The sequence below is a fragment of the Pleurodeles waltl genome, chromosome 1_1 (genome assembly GCF_031143425.1).
Source record: "Pleurodeles waltl isolate 20211129_DDA chromosome 1_1, aPleWal1.hap1.20221129, whole genome shotgun sequence".
In the NCBI taxonomy this organism is placed as follows: Eukaryota; Metazoa; Chordata; class Amphibia; order Caudata; family Salamandridae; genus Pleurodeles; species Pleurodeles waltl.
The window spans coordinates 129,809,755-129,823,569 of NC_090436.1; the positions used below are offsets into that span (position 1 = coordinate 129,809,755).

The 13,815-nt window shown below is 40.3% G+C and overlaps 1 protein-coding gene across 1 annotated transcript in view; it reads left to right on the forward strand.

Annotated features, from left to right (window-relative positions):
- HAUS1 (HAUS augmin like complex subunit 1) overlaps positions 1–13,815 on the forward strand; it is a 193,191-nt gene that overhangs the window by 46,084 nt on the left and 133,292 nt on the right. The window contains exon 3 of the mRNA XM_069218857.1: positions 2,682–2,817. Within this exon, the coding sequence (XP_069074958.1) occupies positions 2,682–2,817 (136 nt within the window). The remainder of the gene's footprint in view (positions 1–2,681; positions 2,818–13,815) is intronic.

Sequence of the window (13,815 nt, forward strand, 5' to 3'; positions counted from 1 at the left end):
GCAGGTGTTTGTCATTTGTTTTCGTCAGCCAAGGCGATTCAGAGACCAACTTTTCATATCAAATGTTTGGATCTTCTTTAGGATCTCTCCTGTTTTCAGGCAATTAAGGAACATTTCTTGCACCAGTGAGATGTTGGTCAGCAGGCTTCTTAATGCTTTTAGAAGGTTGAAATCAATTTTGATAATTGCATCATGGTTGCAGTTGGTCTAAGTTGTTTCAACCCTTTATGTAGGTCTTCTGGAGTGATTGCTGTGTAGGTTTCACATTTATTTCCTTGGTTTTTGAAGGAAGATATTTTGTGTGGCTGCTGTATTGATAATACATTGTCTCTGATTTGGGTAATTTTCCAATGAAGAATTCATTGCATTTTTCAGGAGATGCGTCTATTTGTGCGTAGTTGGGTGGAGTGATATTTTCATGGATACAAGCAACTTGGCGGAAATGATTATCTTCATCTGTATGTAATCCATTTAAAATTAGATTTTTATTTGGCATCTACTCCTGGGAAATTTTGAGGGTAACCGTTTTTTCCTCCTGGGTTTGATTGATCTCAGTTCATGAATGCAGTTGAACCAAGTTGGGTTGATTTGTTGCAGAGAATTTTCAGTTTGAGAGTATGATATTTGGATATTAACTTGCCTAGATTGTCAGGTGGAACCAGCTTATTGCTTTCCATCTGTTGTTTTCATGATGTTTTTCATGGGACAAAGCCAGTATTTTTAATGTATTCATGGTGTGAGGATGAGTGTTTGCTAGTGGGATTATGAATGGTAGTGATTGAGCCAGTCGGTCTTGATCAGATCGGGAGCAAGCATTAGAGAAGCAGATGATGTTCTAAATAGATTGAGTATTCAGTGGTTATGAAATTGAAGTTTGGATGTTGCATTTGCTCTGTCAGTGTGGAGTTCCTGAAGATATGTTTGCTGAAGTTAGCATACAATTGAGAGTAATGTATTCTGTTCGGTGAAGTTGGTTTTAGATGTACGAGTGCACTAAATTATATGCAAGTCTGGTGTTGGTGAAATTGTGACCTTGATGCATTCGGATGTGGTGTAATTTGTGATTAGCTTTACTTTACAGCTTAAGGAGTTTCTAACAGTGATCACCACACCACCTTCTTTTATATGACTTTCTGTGCTGAGGATGCAATAAACCTGAGGTTTAATGAAGACCATTGTGCATTGGCTGTGAATGTTCAACCCTGACCAGTAATGCATGTTATACTAACACTGTGTGTGGTGATCAGAGTAGGGGCATATACGTAGACTGCATGTGTTTGCTCCGAATGTGGTGAAGTATGTGAGCCATGGAGGATGCGTATCGCTGAAAGTTAGGTGGGGTTCATATGAAGATGTTTGATGGGTCACCTTGGTTCAGAACCTTTAATTACCTGTAGCTTCAGAGATTAGTAAAGCTTTTAAAACATGTTTTCTTGTATTTCAAAACCATCACATTTTGTGTTTCATGGCCTAAGTGGTGCTATGGAGCGTGCACAGACAGGGATCCAGGATCGCTGACAGGGCCCAGATAGTCCCATTGTAAATTCCTTAGACTTCATGAGCTTTTCTTCGAATAATACTCTGGCATTTTTACTCATCTTAAAATTAGTTTTCCCTAGGGGAATGATGCTTTTGTATCTATTTTGATTGCAGACGATGCAGTCGTGCTTACCTGCATGGCGAAAGCCTTGCAAAGGTTGCTCAAAGATATTGCATGTTTTTGCAAAGGTTGGTGCCTGGTTGGCACCAGAGTTGCAAAGTGGTTAATTCTTTGTTTAGGAAATTTGGTATGTCAAAGGTAGAAGATTCCATTCATTATGTAGCATGGCAAGGCCCACTTTAGTCCCATACACTGTCATCCAAATATTCAAAGGTTGCAAACAGGATCATAATCGGGTTAAATATTTGAACAAGAAAAGGCAAGGAGAGGAATTTGGTTCTGTTTTTAATAGGAAGAATGCTTTTAATTTCCTAAGCAGGAAATTGTGAATGCCTTTTTTTTTATCTATCAAACCTTATCTTAAACCCACCCTCCATGTATCTTCATGGTTTGTTTAAAAAGGCACATTCTTCAGGAGATGCTTTTTTTCAGTAGCAGTACGTTATAAACAACATGAGTTGATCTGAATGAACTGCTATTTCAAGTTCTTCAAAGTTTAGCCATTTCATTTTTAGGTTGAGCATAGCAGCGCACAAGCGCTGCTCTTCTTGAAATATTGTGATCCATTCTGTGGACTTTACCCACGCCCATCACATGCCCATCACTTTCATTCGTTCCTGGGCCTGAACGAGGGTTGCATCTCTAGGGTATCGCAGCCTGTCTGTAGGAATGATGCAAAAACACTCCCAAGATGGCGGCCCTGTTGTGTCCTCTCTCCTGCAGTGACAGTCCTGGGAGGGTTGCTGTTGCACCTGGCATATATCCATTACACTCCAAACCAAAAGACATTATCATTTACAACGCTAAAAGCTTTAACTCTCACAGATATGAGACCTATTGCATTGCAAATGCTGGTTATATTTCTTATTTTTCTGAATGACTGGTACTTTTTGAGGTCTAATGTTGCTTTTCTGTCAGTGCTACTTAATAACACATCTTCATTACTTTTTGTAAATGTATTGATCACTGAAGGCTCCAGGTATGAAATTCAATAGTATTTTTCATATTTGTTTTTCTCTAGCCAACTTTCTTAAAGAGTTTCTCTTGGAGAGCATTGGGCCTTCTTTCACAAATCTAAGTCGATCGGGCGACAGTTACATGAATGAACTAATAGAGAGTGCCCTGTTACTCGAAGTGAAGGACACCTCCTTGACAAGGTAATCTTCCTTTGTGTCTTTTGAACATCAAAATTATAGATGAAAAACGGGATGAGTCTTCAAAAAGGGTTTTTATGGAACTACATAGCATAACATGATGTGCTGTCAGCACAGTTTTTCTTTCCATAAAATTATCTACAGGTTCATCCTTTTGTTGTAAATAAAAAATGTGTATTATACATACATAATACAGAGGCTTTAATTCAGCCCTATTTGTCTGTTGGTCTGGTGTACTGTCATGCACATTTTGCTGCAACCACCACAGCATAAAACACAGGGAATATGGTGGGCCACTTAGGTCATTAGTTTGCCTGTCTGTACAGGAGCAGAATGCTTTGACTAACACTGTGCAGATTCACAGAGTAAGTAGGTCCCTTCTGTGCCAGGGACCATTGGTGCAATGTGTGCTTCTTTTGCATAAGATTTATACATTTATGAACAAAGGTTAAAATGGCATTATGGTTGACTCTGTTATTTAAAAAAAAAAAAAAAACTAATTCACCTAAACAACTACAGTTAGTGCAGATATGGTTTCAAATTAAAACATCAGAAGCTTGTAGATTATGGTTTGGACCACAATTCGTAACTCGCACAACAGCCATGCAAACCATAACCTGAACACCAACTGTAATGCTTATGGCTGCACCTTTAATGTGATAGATGCAACTACACTTAGTATAAATAAACTTGCATATTAAATTACTTATCACATTACACTTATAGCTTAGGAAAGGGATGGCTTTGAAGATAGTATTTATTGCTTTAAGTATTTACCTTTTAAGTGTTATTTATTGGTATAACTATTGTGAAGTCATGAGCATCTCTTTAAACACTAATTTCTGCAAACTTTAAGAAAGAGGCCTAAGTCTTGAACAAAACAACAAAGGATTGCACTTCCATTTTAGTTAGTGCTAAAATTGCCTCCCACTGTGAGCACAGGCGAACTGACAATCTGGGTTGATTTGCCGGGGAAGGGCAGAATATACACAGCTATTCAGACAAAAATTACGGACTGGGCTTGACTCACAGGGGCCTTAAGTCAGCGGTATTAGACAAAGCTGCTGCAGTTGTTTGAACACTGCTGTAATATGCTCATGGAACATAAGTGGCTTGACTGTGGTCAAGGGGGCAAAAGAAGGCAATTTTGAGAAAAATGGCTAACCTACCCTTACAAAGAAATTTGGGTATTTAATACGCCCCCTTGCCCCGAGTACACGGTATATGAATCCCCTACCATTCGATGAAAGGTTGGCCACGCCTCTGCCCATGTTTCAGTCTGTGTGAAAAACGAGCTTTATGTGGGAGCCACTATAATGGCTGTGGGGAAAGGTGAGTACATAGTTATCAAATTAAAGTTGGCAAATCGATCTAACAGTGATAGCCTATCCTCCTTGGTCATCATTAGCCTTTACTTGCACCCAGCAAGAGATAAAAGATCTGCAACATTAACCAATCTGATCCTGACACTGAGAGAGCTAAAAATGACCCATTCAAAGTCTAAATTTCCAATTATTGGTGACTTCAACACAAGTTTAAAAGATAGGGGTCCCAGTATCATCTGGTAGGATTATGATAACCAAAACAGGAATATTCCCTCACCCCCTATGCAGTTCCAAAGACCGGATAAGCACAGCCAAGAAGTGAGCTCTGTATTGAATGTTATGGTGCTGCGCTTGGTGAATGGCAGATTTAAGACCGACTCCCCGATGGCTTACACCCACGTTTCGCCTAATATGTTGCCCATCCTCGACTATATATGGATATCGGAAGCTCTTCTCTTTTCAGTAAATACATTTAAGGTCCTTTCATCTCTGGCCAGCGATCGTGTCATGTTGAATGTGAATTAAATGCCCTGGGCACCCTTTGCCCACAGTTGCACCCCCCATTGGTGGCCAAGAGAATTTAGAACCTATTAACCAAATTAGATGGGCCACGGGAGATCAAGACAGGATGATTCCCCATTGTCAGCTGGTTGTAGGGGACGAGTATGGCCAAAGAGAATTCAACAAGTGAGGAGTCATGGGCCGCCCTATTTATCCATCTTTAGAAAGCAGCTGGGATGCCATCAAACCCCCATCGTAGTGTCAATTCATAAGGCTTGCTTAAAGACGAATTAAGATAAAATTGAACAAAGCCCTTAGATCGTAGTGTTATCGTAAAAGAGGCAACAAACACATTAAAAATGAAATAAAAATGTTAAGGACTGTCTACAGGAGATTGATACCAGTTGATAAAGAGAGGATTAAATCAAATGGGAACAGCTTTATGAAGCAATAAAATCAAAAGACTGGAGAAATTTCTGGTCTTTGATCAATGATATGGAAGCGTCAAAATCCCCTTCAGTTCCTGCCCGCCGGGAAGAATATAAAAAAAAATTATATGTTGATCTCACCGTTGCTAGCTGTGCACGATCCTTGTCTCACCCGGATGAAATGGATTTCAATATTGAAGTAATTAGGAAGGTGATTCTCCTTATTCGCCTCAATTGTGCCTCAGGGCTGAATGGATAAACCACCTCAATATTCAGGTTGGCCCCCAATAAGAGGGTAAATGCTTTAACCCCATTATTCCACTCCTACATCTTGACTTGCTCAATTCCTGATAGCTGGATGGGGGACTTTATTACTCCCCCGTCCCAAGAGAAAGGGGATTCTCCTGAGAATTGTAGGCTGATTGCTGTCCTCGAAATCAAGGGCGAATGCTATAGAAGTGTTTTGAACCAGGAGTTGGAAAAATGGGTGGGGGATAATCAATTAATTCTCCCCTTTAAACAGGCTTTCAAAGCGGCTTGTAATATTGAGGACAACCTGATCGGTCTTACTCACATGATATATGAAACAATAAAGGACAGTCCATTGTATGTGGGATTCATTGACTTCTCTACTGCATTTAATAGTTTTTTCAAGAGGCAAATTAATGGACTAAATCAAATAAATGAATCATTCAACCGTTTTTGCTAAACGCTATTATATACCCTGCACAGGGACACATTGATAAAAAATAAGGTAAGCTCTAGTTGGGCTACATCTACCAAAATTCAGACTATTAAAGGGTGAAAACAAGAATGCATCCTTACCCTTTTATTATTTAATTGTACCTAGCTAACCTAACAGTGCATTTGGAGAAAACAAGTAGTTTTCACCCCTAAGATAGCCGGCCATAAAATTCAAGTTTCAAATGATATTGTACTGATTGACCAGACTCAAATTGGCCTGCATATATGCTCTGACCATTCATTGCAAAACAATTTATTGATTAATATGTCCAAGACAAAGATCATTATCATTGTCTGCAAATAATAACAAGCATTTGCAATGAAACGGGTCTCGCATTTGCTCGAGTTAGAGCTATTAGCGATGTAAACTCCTAACCGGACTTTTCTTGCCACACAAATTGAAAGAAAGAAAACTAGCGCGAACGCACTATGTGAAACTCAGCGCGATCGTGCTTAAATTGAAAACCAAAAAACGGACCGCGCTATGTAAAACCAGCGCGATCGCGCTGCGTGGTAAATAAAAAGATAAAGTAGTCCGGAAACCATGCTGAAAATATGGAGCCTCGTATGTTTTCAGTAGTTGGCCGGTGCGCTCGAGGATGGCTAAACACCTGAAAAGCTATGACGGATGCATGCCTTTCACTAATGAAATCAAGCGGATTTTAAAAGGCAAGCCCACAAACCAATGAAAGTGACGGGCGTGACATGGGCGTGGTTAAAAGCCCAAAGAGAGCATGTGCACTCGACCCTAAAAAGCAGGTCCTACTTTGTTCAAGAGAGTCCTATTGGGAAGGTGGCACCCTATAGAATTTAAATTAACACAACAGTATTTGTTCTTTAGTACAGAATTTCTGTTGCATTGCTTGAAGCTGACAAGTGCAAAGGTTGTCACTTTGAAACATCTTCTGTGACCTATATTAAACCAGGATCACTTCCAGTGTTAACAGTATTTGACTGGCTCCCTGAATGCCCTTGAAGCTCATGATATTTGGTCCGCCAGTCTTCCTCTGAAGCAGACATTGAGATTAATATTAAAACAGGCAAAATTATCTTAACTGGCTGTGATAGGTTATGAAGGAGAAATTCCAGGATAGCTGGGGCTTCAACCTTTATGAACCTGAGGTGCTTCCAATTTATTTGTATCAGCCCCTTGCTAAGGGCTCGAAAAATGTGTTGATGAGGTTTGCACTGATTCCCCTAAAGACCGATAGGCTTGGTAGGAGGGAGAACAAAAAAGGACACAGAGTGCAGCCCATGCGCCATGGGCATGGAGTGCCTATCCATATAAGCTGCATTTGCTAAATGCTATTATTGCAGAAGAACATATTGGTTGCATCCAGTCTTGAAGTTATTGAATATCTGTACTTGCAATGCAATGTTGCTTAAAGGGGGAATCGAACTAGCTGTCCTCTCGCTACCTGAAAGTCTCCTTTTCATATGCCCAGGAAGCTCTGAAGGCTAAGATCTTTTCAGGCCCTCCCAATTACTAGTGTAGCTCTGACCGAAGGGGATCCTAGGGCCCCCAGCTCCTCTTAGCTGGGAAACATCACTTACATCGCAGTGAATGCAATGAAATGCATTTACAACGCATATGCGTTTACCACGCATGGCTTTACCACGAATATACCTTTTAATTTACACCAAATTTCGTTGTAAAGGCATGAATGGTAAAGGTGTATGCGTGGTAAAGATTTTAAAGGTAAGTACTGTTAAGTATTAAGTGGGTTGAGTGATATATATGTGGGTGTGTGTGTATGTATATGTATATGTGTGTGTGTGTATATATATATATATATATATATATATATATATATAGTGTTTAGGGTGGGTAACAGTTATTGGTGGTAATTGCATTTTTAAGTTTTAGGGTGGGTATGGTTTTGGGGTGGTAAGGGTATTTTTAGGTTTAGGGTGGGCATGGGTTTTGGGTGGTAAGGACATTTTTAGGTTTTAGGGTAGGCATGGGTTTTGGGGTGGTAAGGACATTTTTAGGTTTTAGGATGGGCATGGGTTTTGGGGGTGGTAAGGGCATTTTTAGGTTTTAGGGTGGGTATGGGTTTTGGGGTGGTAGGGGAATTTTTAGGTTTTAGGGTGGGCATGGGTTTTGTGGTGGTAAGGTTATTTTTAGGTATTAGTGTGGGTATGGGCTTTGGGGGTAATACCGGCATTTTTAGGTTTTTAGGGTAGATATGGGGTTTTGGGGTGGTAAGGGCACTTTTAGGTTTTGGGGTGGTAAGGGCACTTTTAGGTTTTAGGGCGGGTATGGGTTTTGGGGTGGAAAGGGCATTTTTAGGTTTTAGGGCGGTAAGGGCTTTTGTTAGGTTTAAGGGTGGGCATGGGTTTTGAGGTGGTAAGGCTATTTTTAGGTTTTAGGGTGGGTATGGGGTTTGGGGTGGTAAGGGGTGTTTAGGTTTTAGGGTGGGTATGGGTTTTGGGGTGGTAATGTAATGTTTAGTGTAGGTTGTGTTTGTGTGTGTGTATATGTGTGTGTGTGTGTGTGTATGTGTATATATATATATATATATATATATATATATATATATATATATATATATATATATATATATATATAATATTATGTTATACTTAACTCTAGTTTTTACCATGCATATACTTTTACCAGCTATGCCTTTACTACGAAATGTTCGTGGTAAAAGCATATGCATTGTAAAAACATTTTGTGGTAATGACCCTGCATTGTACTGACCGCGTTGTAAAGGCATGCGTTGTTCCATCATACATCCCTCTTATCTTAGCTGAACAACATGTTATTTAGTTAGGAAGAGGGTAGTGTGTGGGCACTATCTGTAGCACATCACACGTTAGAGTAAAGCGCTTTATTCTTTCATACGTGCTGTGCAGCTGTGTCCCCTAGCTGAACACAAGCAAGAAGACAAGAGAATCTTGGGGGAGCCACTTATAGCACTTTATAAAGTTGCCTGAGGTACTTTAAACTAGCACTTTAAGCAGCACTTAAATCTAAGGCACTTTAATACGCATGTTAAGCAGACCATTATCCGGCTATCCTTCTAGGTGCATGCAAAACCCCCGCAAACCCCCCACCCACCCCCTCGCCCCGGTGGTTACTAGTTAAGCCACCTTCCATTACTTTCTGCATCTGTAACTGCACCCCCCTCTGTACAGGTTCCAGACAGGTACGTTTTTCACCTCCAACAGAAGACTCATCGTAATGATCTGTATGTTTACACCTTTGTTATTGCATCACGTCTAGTGTTTACTGATGGTAAAGCTTGAAAGTATGTTTAATTGTTTTGGTATTCATTTTGCCTTATTTCAACAAACACGCAATTAGTGGCCACACTTTAATGATTTTTAGGGAACTCTCTTAGAGTAGTTAAGGTGGGGTTGAGTATTTACCACTGCTCTTTTAATTAAATGTTTAGTCTGTGGCCACATTGGTGTAATGTTTATTAGGAATGCCTTTCCTCATTAGTTATGCTTTCTTTTGATTCTGTATACCAATGGTTAATATTGTGATTTATTTGCCCCCACATTTATTATGTTGACTTTAAAGGCAATTCAGTAATGATGGGACATTGCAAAGTTTTAAAGTGTGTGCATTTTTATTAGTGTTTTAAATGTGATTTTGTTGTTTGTCATCAATTTTAATAATTGTACAATTGCTTAAAAAAACGAAATCTCAAAACTTACTGAATGGACGTACACCATACCAGCAAAGCGCAATCCGTAAAATGCTAACTCAGTGGTAAATTTGCTGTAATCCAGTTGAGCCATTTTGTTGTATCCATGAGCCAAGAACCCTGTGGAAATTAAAATTATAAATTGCATTTTTGGAACCTCTCTTTATCCTGGCTCCCTCACAGGGCATCCTCTTGACACTTGCCATGAAGGACCTAAAGTGGATAAACTGTATTTTATTTAACTTTTAAAAAAAATGTTATTTAGTTTTGTGCACATCCATCAACCAGCCGTGGAGGTAAAAAAAAAAAACAAGGCGGCCTTTCCTGTGAAAGTCTGGCTCTGACGCAGCAATAACTACACTTGCTCTATCGCTGTCAGTGTAGTATGTTTAAATATAAATGCAACTTCTATTATTTGATGAAAGGACATGAAAATTAACAGACTTTGAGCTTGTTCAGCTCTTTATTAGTGCATTCGGATTTGTGCTGAGTCATCAAGAGAACTCTTTAAAGAGTTTTACTGATAAATGTGATATAGGTTTATTAATCTACCTGAAAGGCAGTAAACCTTTAACATATTTGTTTTATTGTTTCTTTTTGGTATGTCGCGCTTTATGCGGTTCAATCAAAGGGGGCAAATTTAAAGGGGAGGAGGTTAAAAATCATTCAGGTGTGTTGGATCAGGCACTTTGCTGCAGGGCCTCCATCAGATTTTTTTGCCTTCTGTTGCTAATACTGTGTACTTCACAACTGCTAACCACTGCTAAAATGCTTGTGCTGTCTCCCTACATATGGGAAGATGACAACACCTAATTGCACATTTAATTTACATTTAAGTCCCTAGTAAATCTGTACCCCATGTACCCAGGCCATGTAAATTGAATGCTATCATTGGGGCTGCAGCAGTCATTGTGTCACCCACTAAAGTAGCCTTTTCAGACATGTCTCAGACCCACTATTGCAGCCTGTAGTGCAGATTAAACTGTTATGTCGACCTGGCATAATTACTTTTACCAGGCCTAAACAATCCATTTCAGTACTTATCAGTCAAACCTAGGGTAGGACCTAAAACTCCCATAGGGCAGGATGCATGGTATTTCAAAAGTAGGACAGGTGGGTTTAAATTTGACATGTCCTAGTAATGAAAACTCGGTAAAGTCATTTTTCAATTTTTCACTGCTGCAAGTCCTAGACTCCCGTTGACTAAAACTGAGTTACCATATTAAATTTAATTATTTAATACATTTTATAACTGGGAACTAAGCATTTGGAGCAGATAGAAATATGCTGTTAATTCTCAAATCAAATTAATTGTAATGGTAAAGTTGTATTGTAAGTCCCAATTCTAAAAATGCCACTTTTAGAAAGTTGCCATTTTCTTGTCCTAACCACTTGTGCCTTCTTCCAGTGTTCTGGCACACATGACTGTGAGTGGCTCTGCTTCTGGGCTTTGTGTATTCCACTCAGACAGTGACACAGAGGAGGCTAGGTGTGGGCAGGATGAGAAATCCTGCCAAGATGTATAGGGTCGGAGCAGTGCCCTGCCCCACTTACACTTCAAAGGGCCTTCCTCCAGTACACACAAAGGAACCTGACACCAGGCCTGCACAGCCCTTTGTCAACCCAGAATTATTGGTGCCTTGACAGAGGGAGGGGAGAACTTCTTAGAACCAGATGTGGGATAGGGCAGGGTGTTCCCCAACACACAGAGCCAGGCACTTGTTATAAATATTGGACTTCCATGACCACTCTCAGTACACTCCTGGACCTGTGGACATTACAGATGAAGGACTAACCTTGCCATCAGAGGACTGCCTTGCGCTATGAGAAGGAAGACTGTACCTGCTTCCTTCATCCCAGGCTAACCTGAGTGACTTCAAGGATGAGCTGGGTGACCTCCTGTTTGATCTGCAGGGACACAAGCTCCAGAAGCCTCCCTGCAACTGTCCAGCTGACCTCTCACTGGACCTGCCTAGACATGCAACTAGATCAACCTAAGCCCTGCTAACCTCAATTGGAGTTAATTCCTGATCTCTAAAAGGCGCTTCCCTAGGTCCTGGACCCTTGAATGCCATCAGTTGTGCTCCTCCTAAGAAAAAAGGAAAAACCCTGAAGTTTTGTGTTCTTCGCAACCGCAAACATGCTTATTCACACAAAGACTCTTGCTGCCTGTGACGATCGCCAATGCGAAGCTCCAGTGAATCCGACTCTTCTTGCTACAGAGACCGCCAGCATGACCAGTAACTTGAGATCTGCACTTTGCCCTACAGTAGCCACAGCCCTCTGTGACTGCAAAGCTCCAAAAGTCTCCATTTGCGAAGCCCAACCAGCTTTTCGCACTTCAGCGATAAAAGGCCACACACCGCCTGGCCTGCTCTTCACGCTACTGCAGTGCCCATCCGTGACGATCTTCATGCTCCACGCGGCCTCCTCCACTGCGAATGGAACTCTTTGTGCTGGAGTTGTAAAAGGTAACTTTTACAGCAGGACTACGTGGTCCGTGTATTTGGCCCACACTCCATCACGGTCAGCCTGAACACTTGACTTTCTTTTGGTCAAACATGACTAGATGACCTAACACTTAAAAATTGCATAGCTCTAATTCTAATGATAGGATTTTTGTTGGTCTGGTCTCATTTTATTTATTAAAATGTAATCTATATTTCTAAATTGGTTTGGGACTTTCTTTGTGTTGTGTTTTATTACTGTTTGTATGCTGCCTAAATACTTCACACGTTAACTCCAAGTTAAGCCTGACTTCTTTGTGCCAAGCTACGTTAAGGAGACGTTAATTTAGTAACTTTTGTGGTTCACCTTGACACAGCTTGTGGTTGTTGCCTGAATGGGGCTTCCACCCCCTTCTACCAATAACCCAATATCTTACAAGATGTTAATAACTTTGACACCTTATCCCAGATCTGCAGGAAAAGTGGCAGGCTGTTAAGTTCAGCTTACTTTGATATATTGAGTTACAAGCTAATTAATTCAGGAGGAACAGGGTTAAATGGCGGGGGTTGTTCATTTGCAAATAACTTTGGCACTCGTGAATGAATGAGCATGATATTTGATAGGCTGTTAACAAATTTAGCCCAGTGCAGGAATCTCGAGTTTTGAGCAGATCTGAAGTAGGACCAAAGTAAAAGCAGAGGTCAGAAATTCCTTTTTTGCTAATATATTTGGTTCCATACCGTGGACTGGTATGAATAACCTTAGCATTTTTGCCATACCTTCAGTATGTGTAGTTACATGGAAATCGATCGACAGTGGGCACAGGTCTCCAAAAGAAATTGAGACGAAATGTTAATTTGCTAGTGATTTGCTAACATGCTCCAGAATGTAAACCCCCAAAGCACATGGCCTGCAAACATACATAGCACAAGTTGGCTGTAGGACCTGACATGTAGTCTTGCCAGGTATTTTAATAGTGGATCCTGTTTTAACGGTTTTGCAGACCAAATTTTGGTACTTCGGACTCTGAGTGGACAACAGGACCTGAAAGCTTCTTAATTGTACGTTTTTTATTGTTGTTCCACATAATATCTGCAAATCTCGGTTTGGATTATCCACATACTAATAACTGTTCATCTATCTATATCTCTAACCCTTTCAAGCCCACTGACACATTATTGAATGATACTAATGAACGGATTTTCTCCAGACCAAGCAATGGCACTTCCCTTGGTAAAGTTTGTTTCATACCCGGTTTGCTAATAATCCCTACAGACTTTCTTTTTGCAGCGAATGGCAAAGATTCTTATGGGAGTTAAAAGTGGAGCTTCTGTATTTGTCGACCACCCTTTTATGTGTATACTCACCTCAAAAGAGTTTGCATGAAAGTCAAAATATCACACATAGGCTAAATATGGTAAGTGTTGTACAAATCTGTAAAACTCCGCTAGAGTTATTAGCAAATTCATAATTTTTGTACACTTTCCCCTCCCTTTCTAATATCCGCATGAAACCTGAGATTCCTGAGCTGGGCTTAGGGTGTTAAGACCCTGTGAAATGTCATGTAGCTTTATTACAAAGCACCAAAGTTATTAACACACAAATTAATTGGGCTTAACCCCCAGCCCCAACCCCCGCCACCAGACCTCTGCCTCCCCTTGATGGATCAGGACGAAACTTTCCATACCCATAGAAGATTAAAATGCTAAATATCTTCTAAATATGATTTGGATATATCAAATGCTGTCACTGTTCTAAGCAAATTAGCACACTTTTGAACCCTCCATTCAAATACCTGGCAAATTTCAGGCAAATTTGTGAAACAGCACTGATGTTATGTCCAAATTGAAAATACAGCTTTCCGGCTGTCAAGATACCTCTAAAATGTAACGT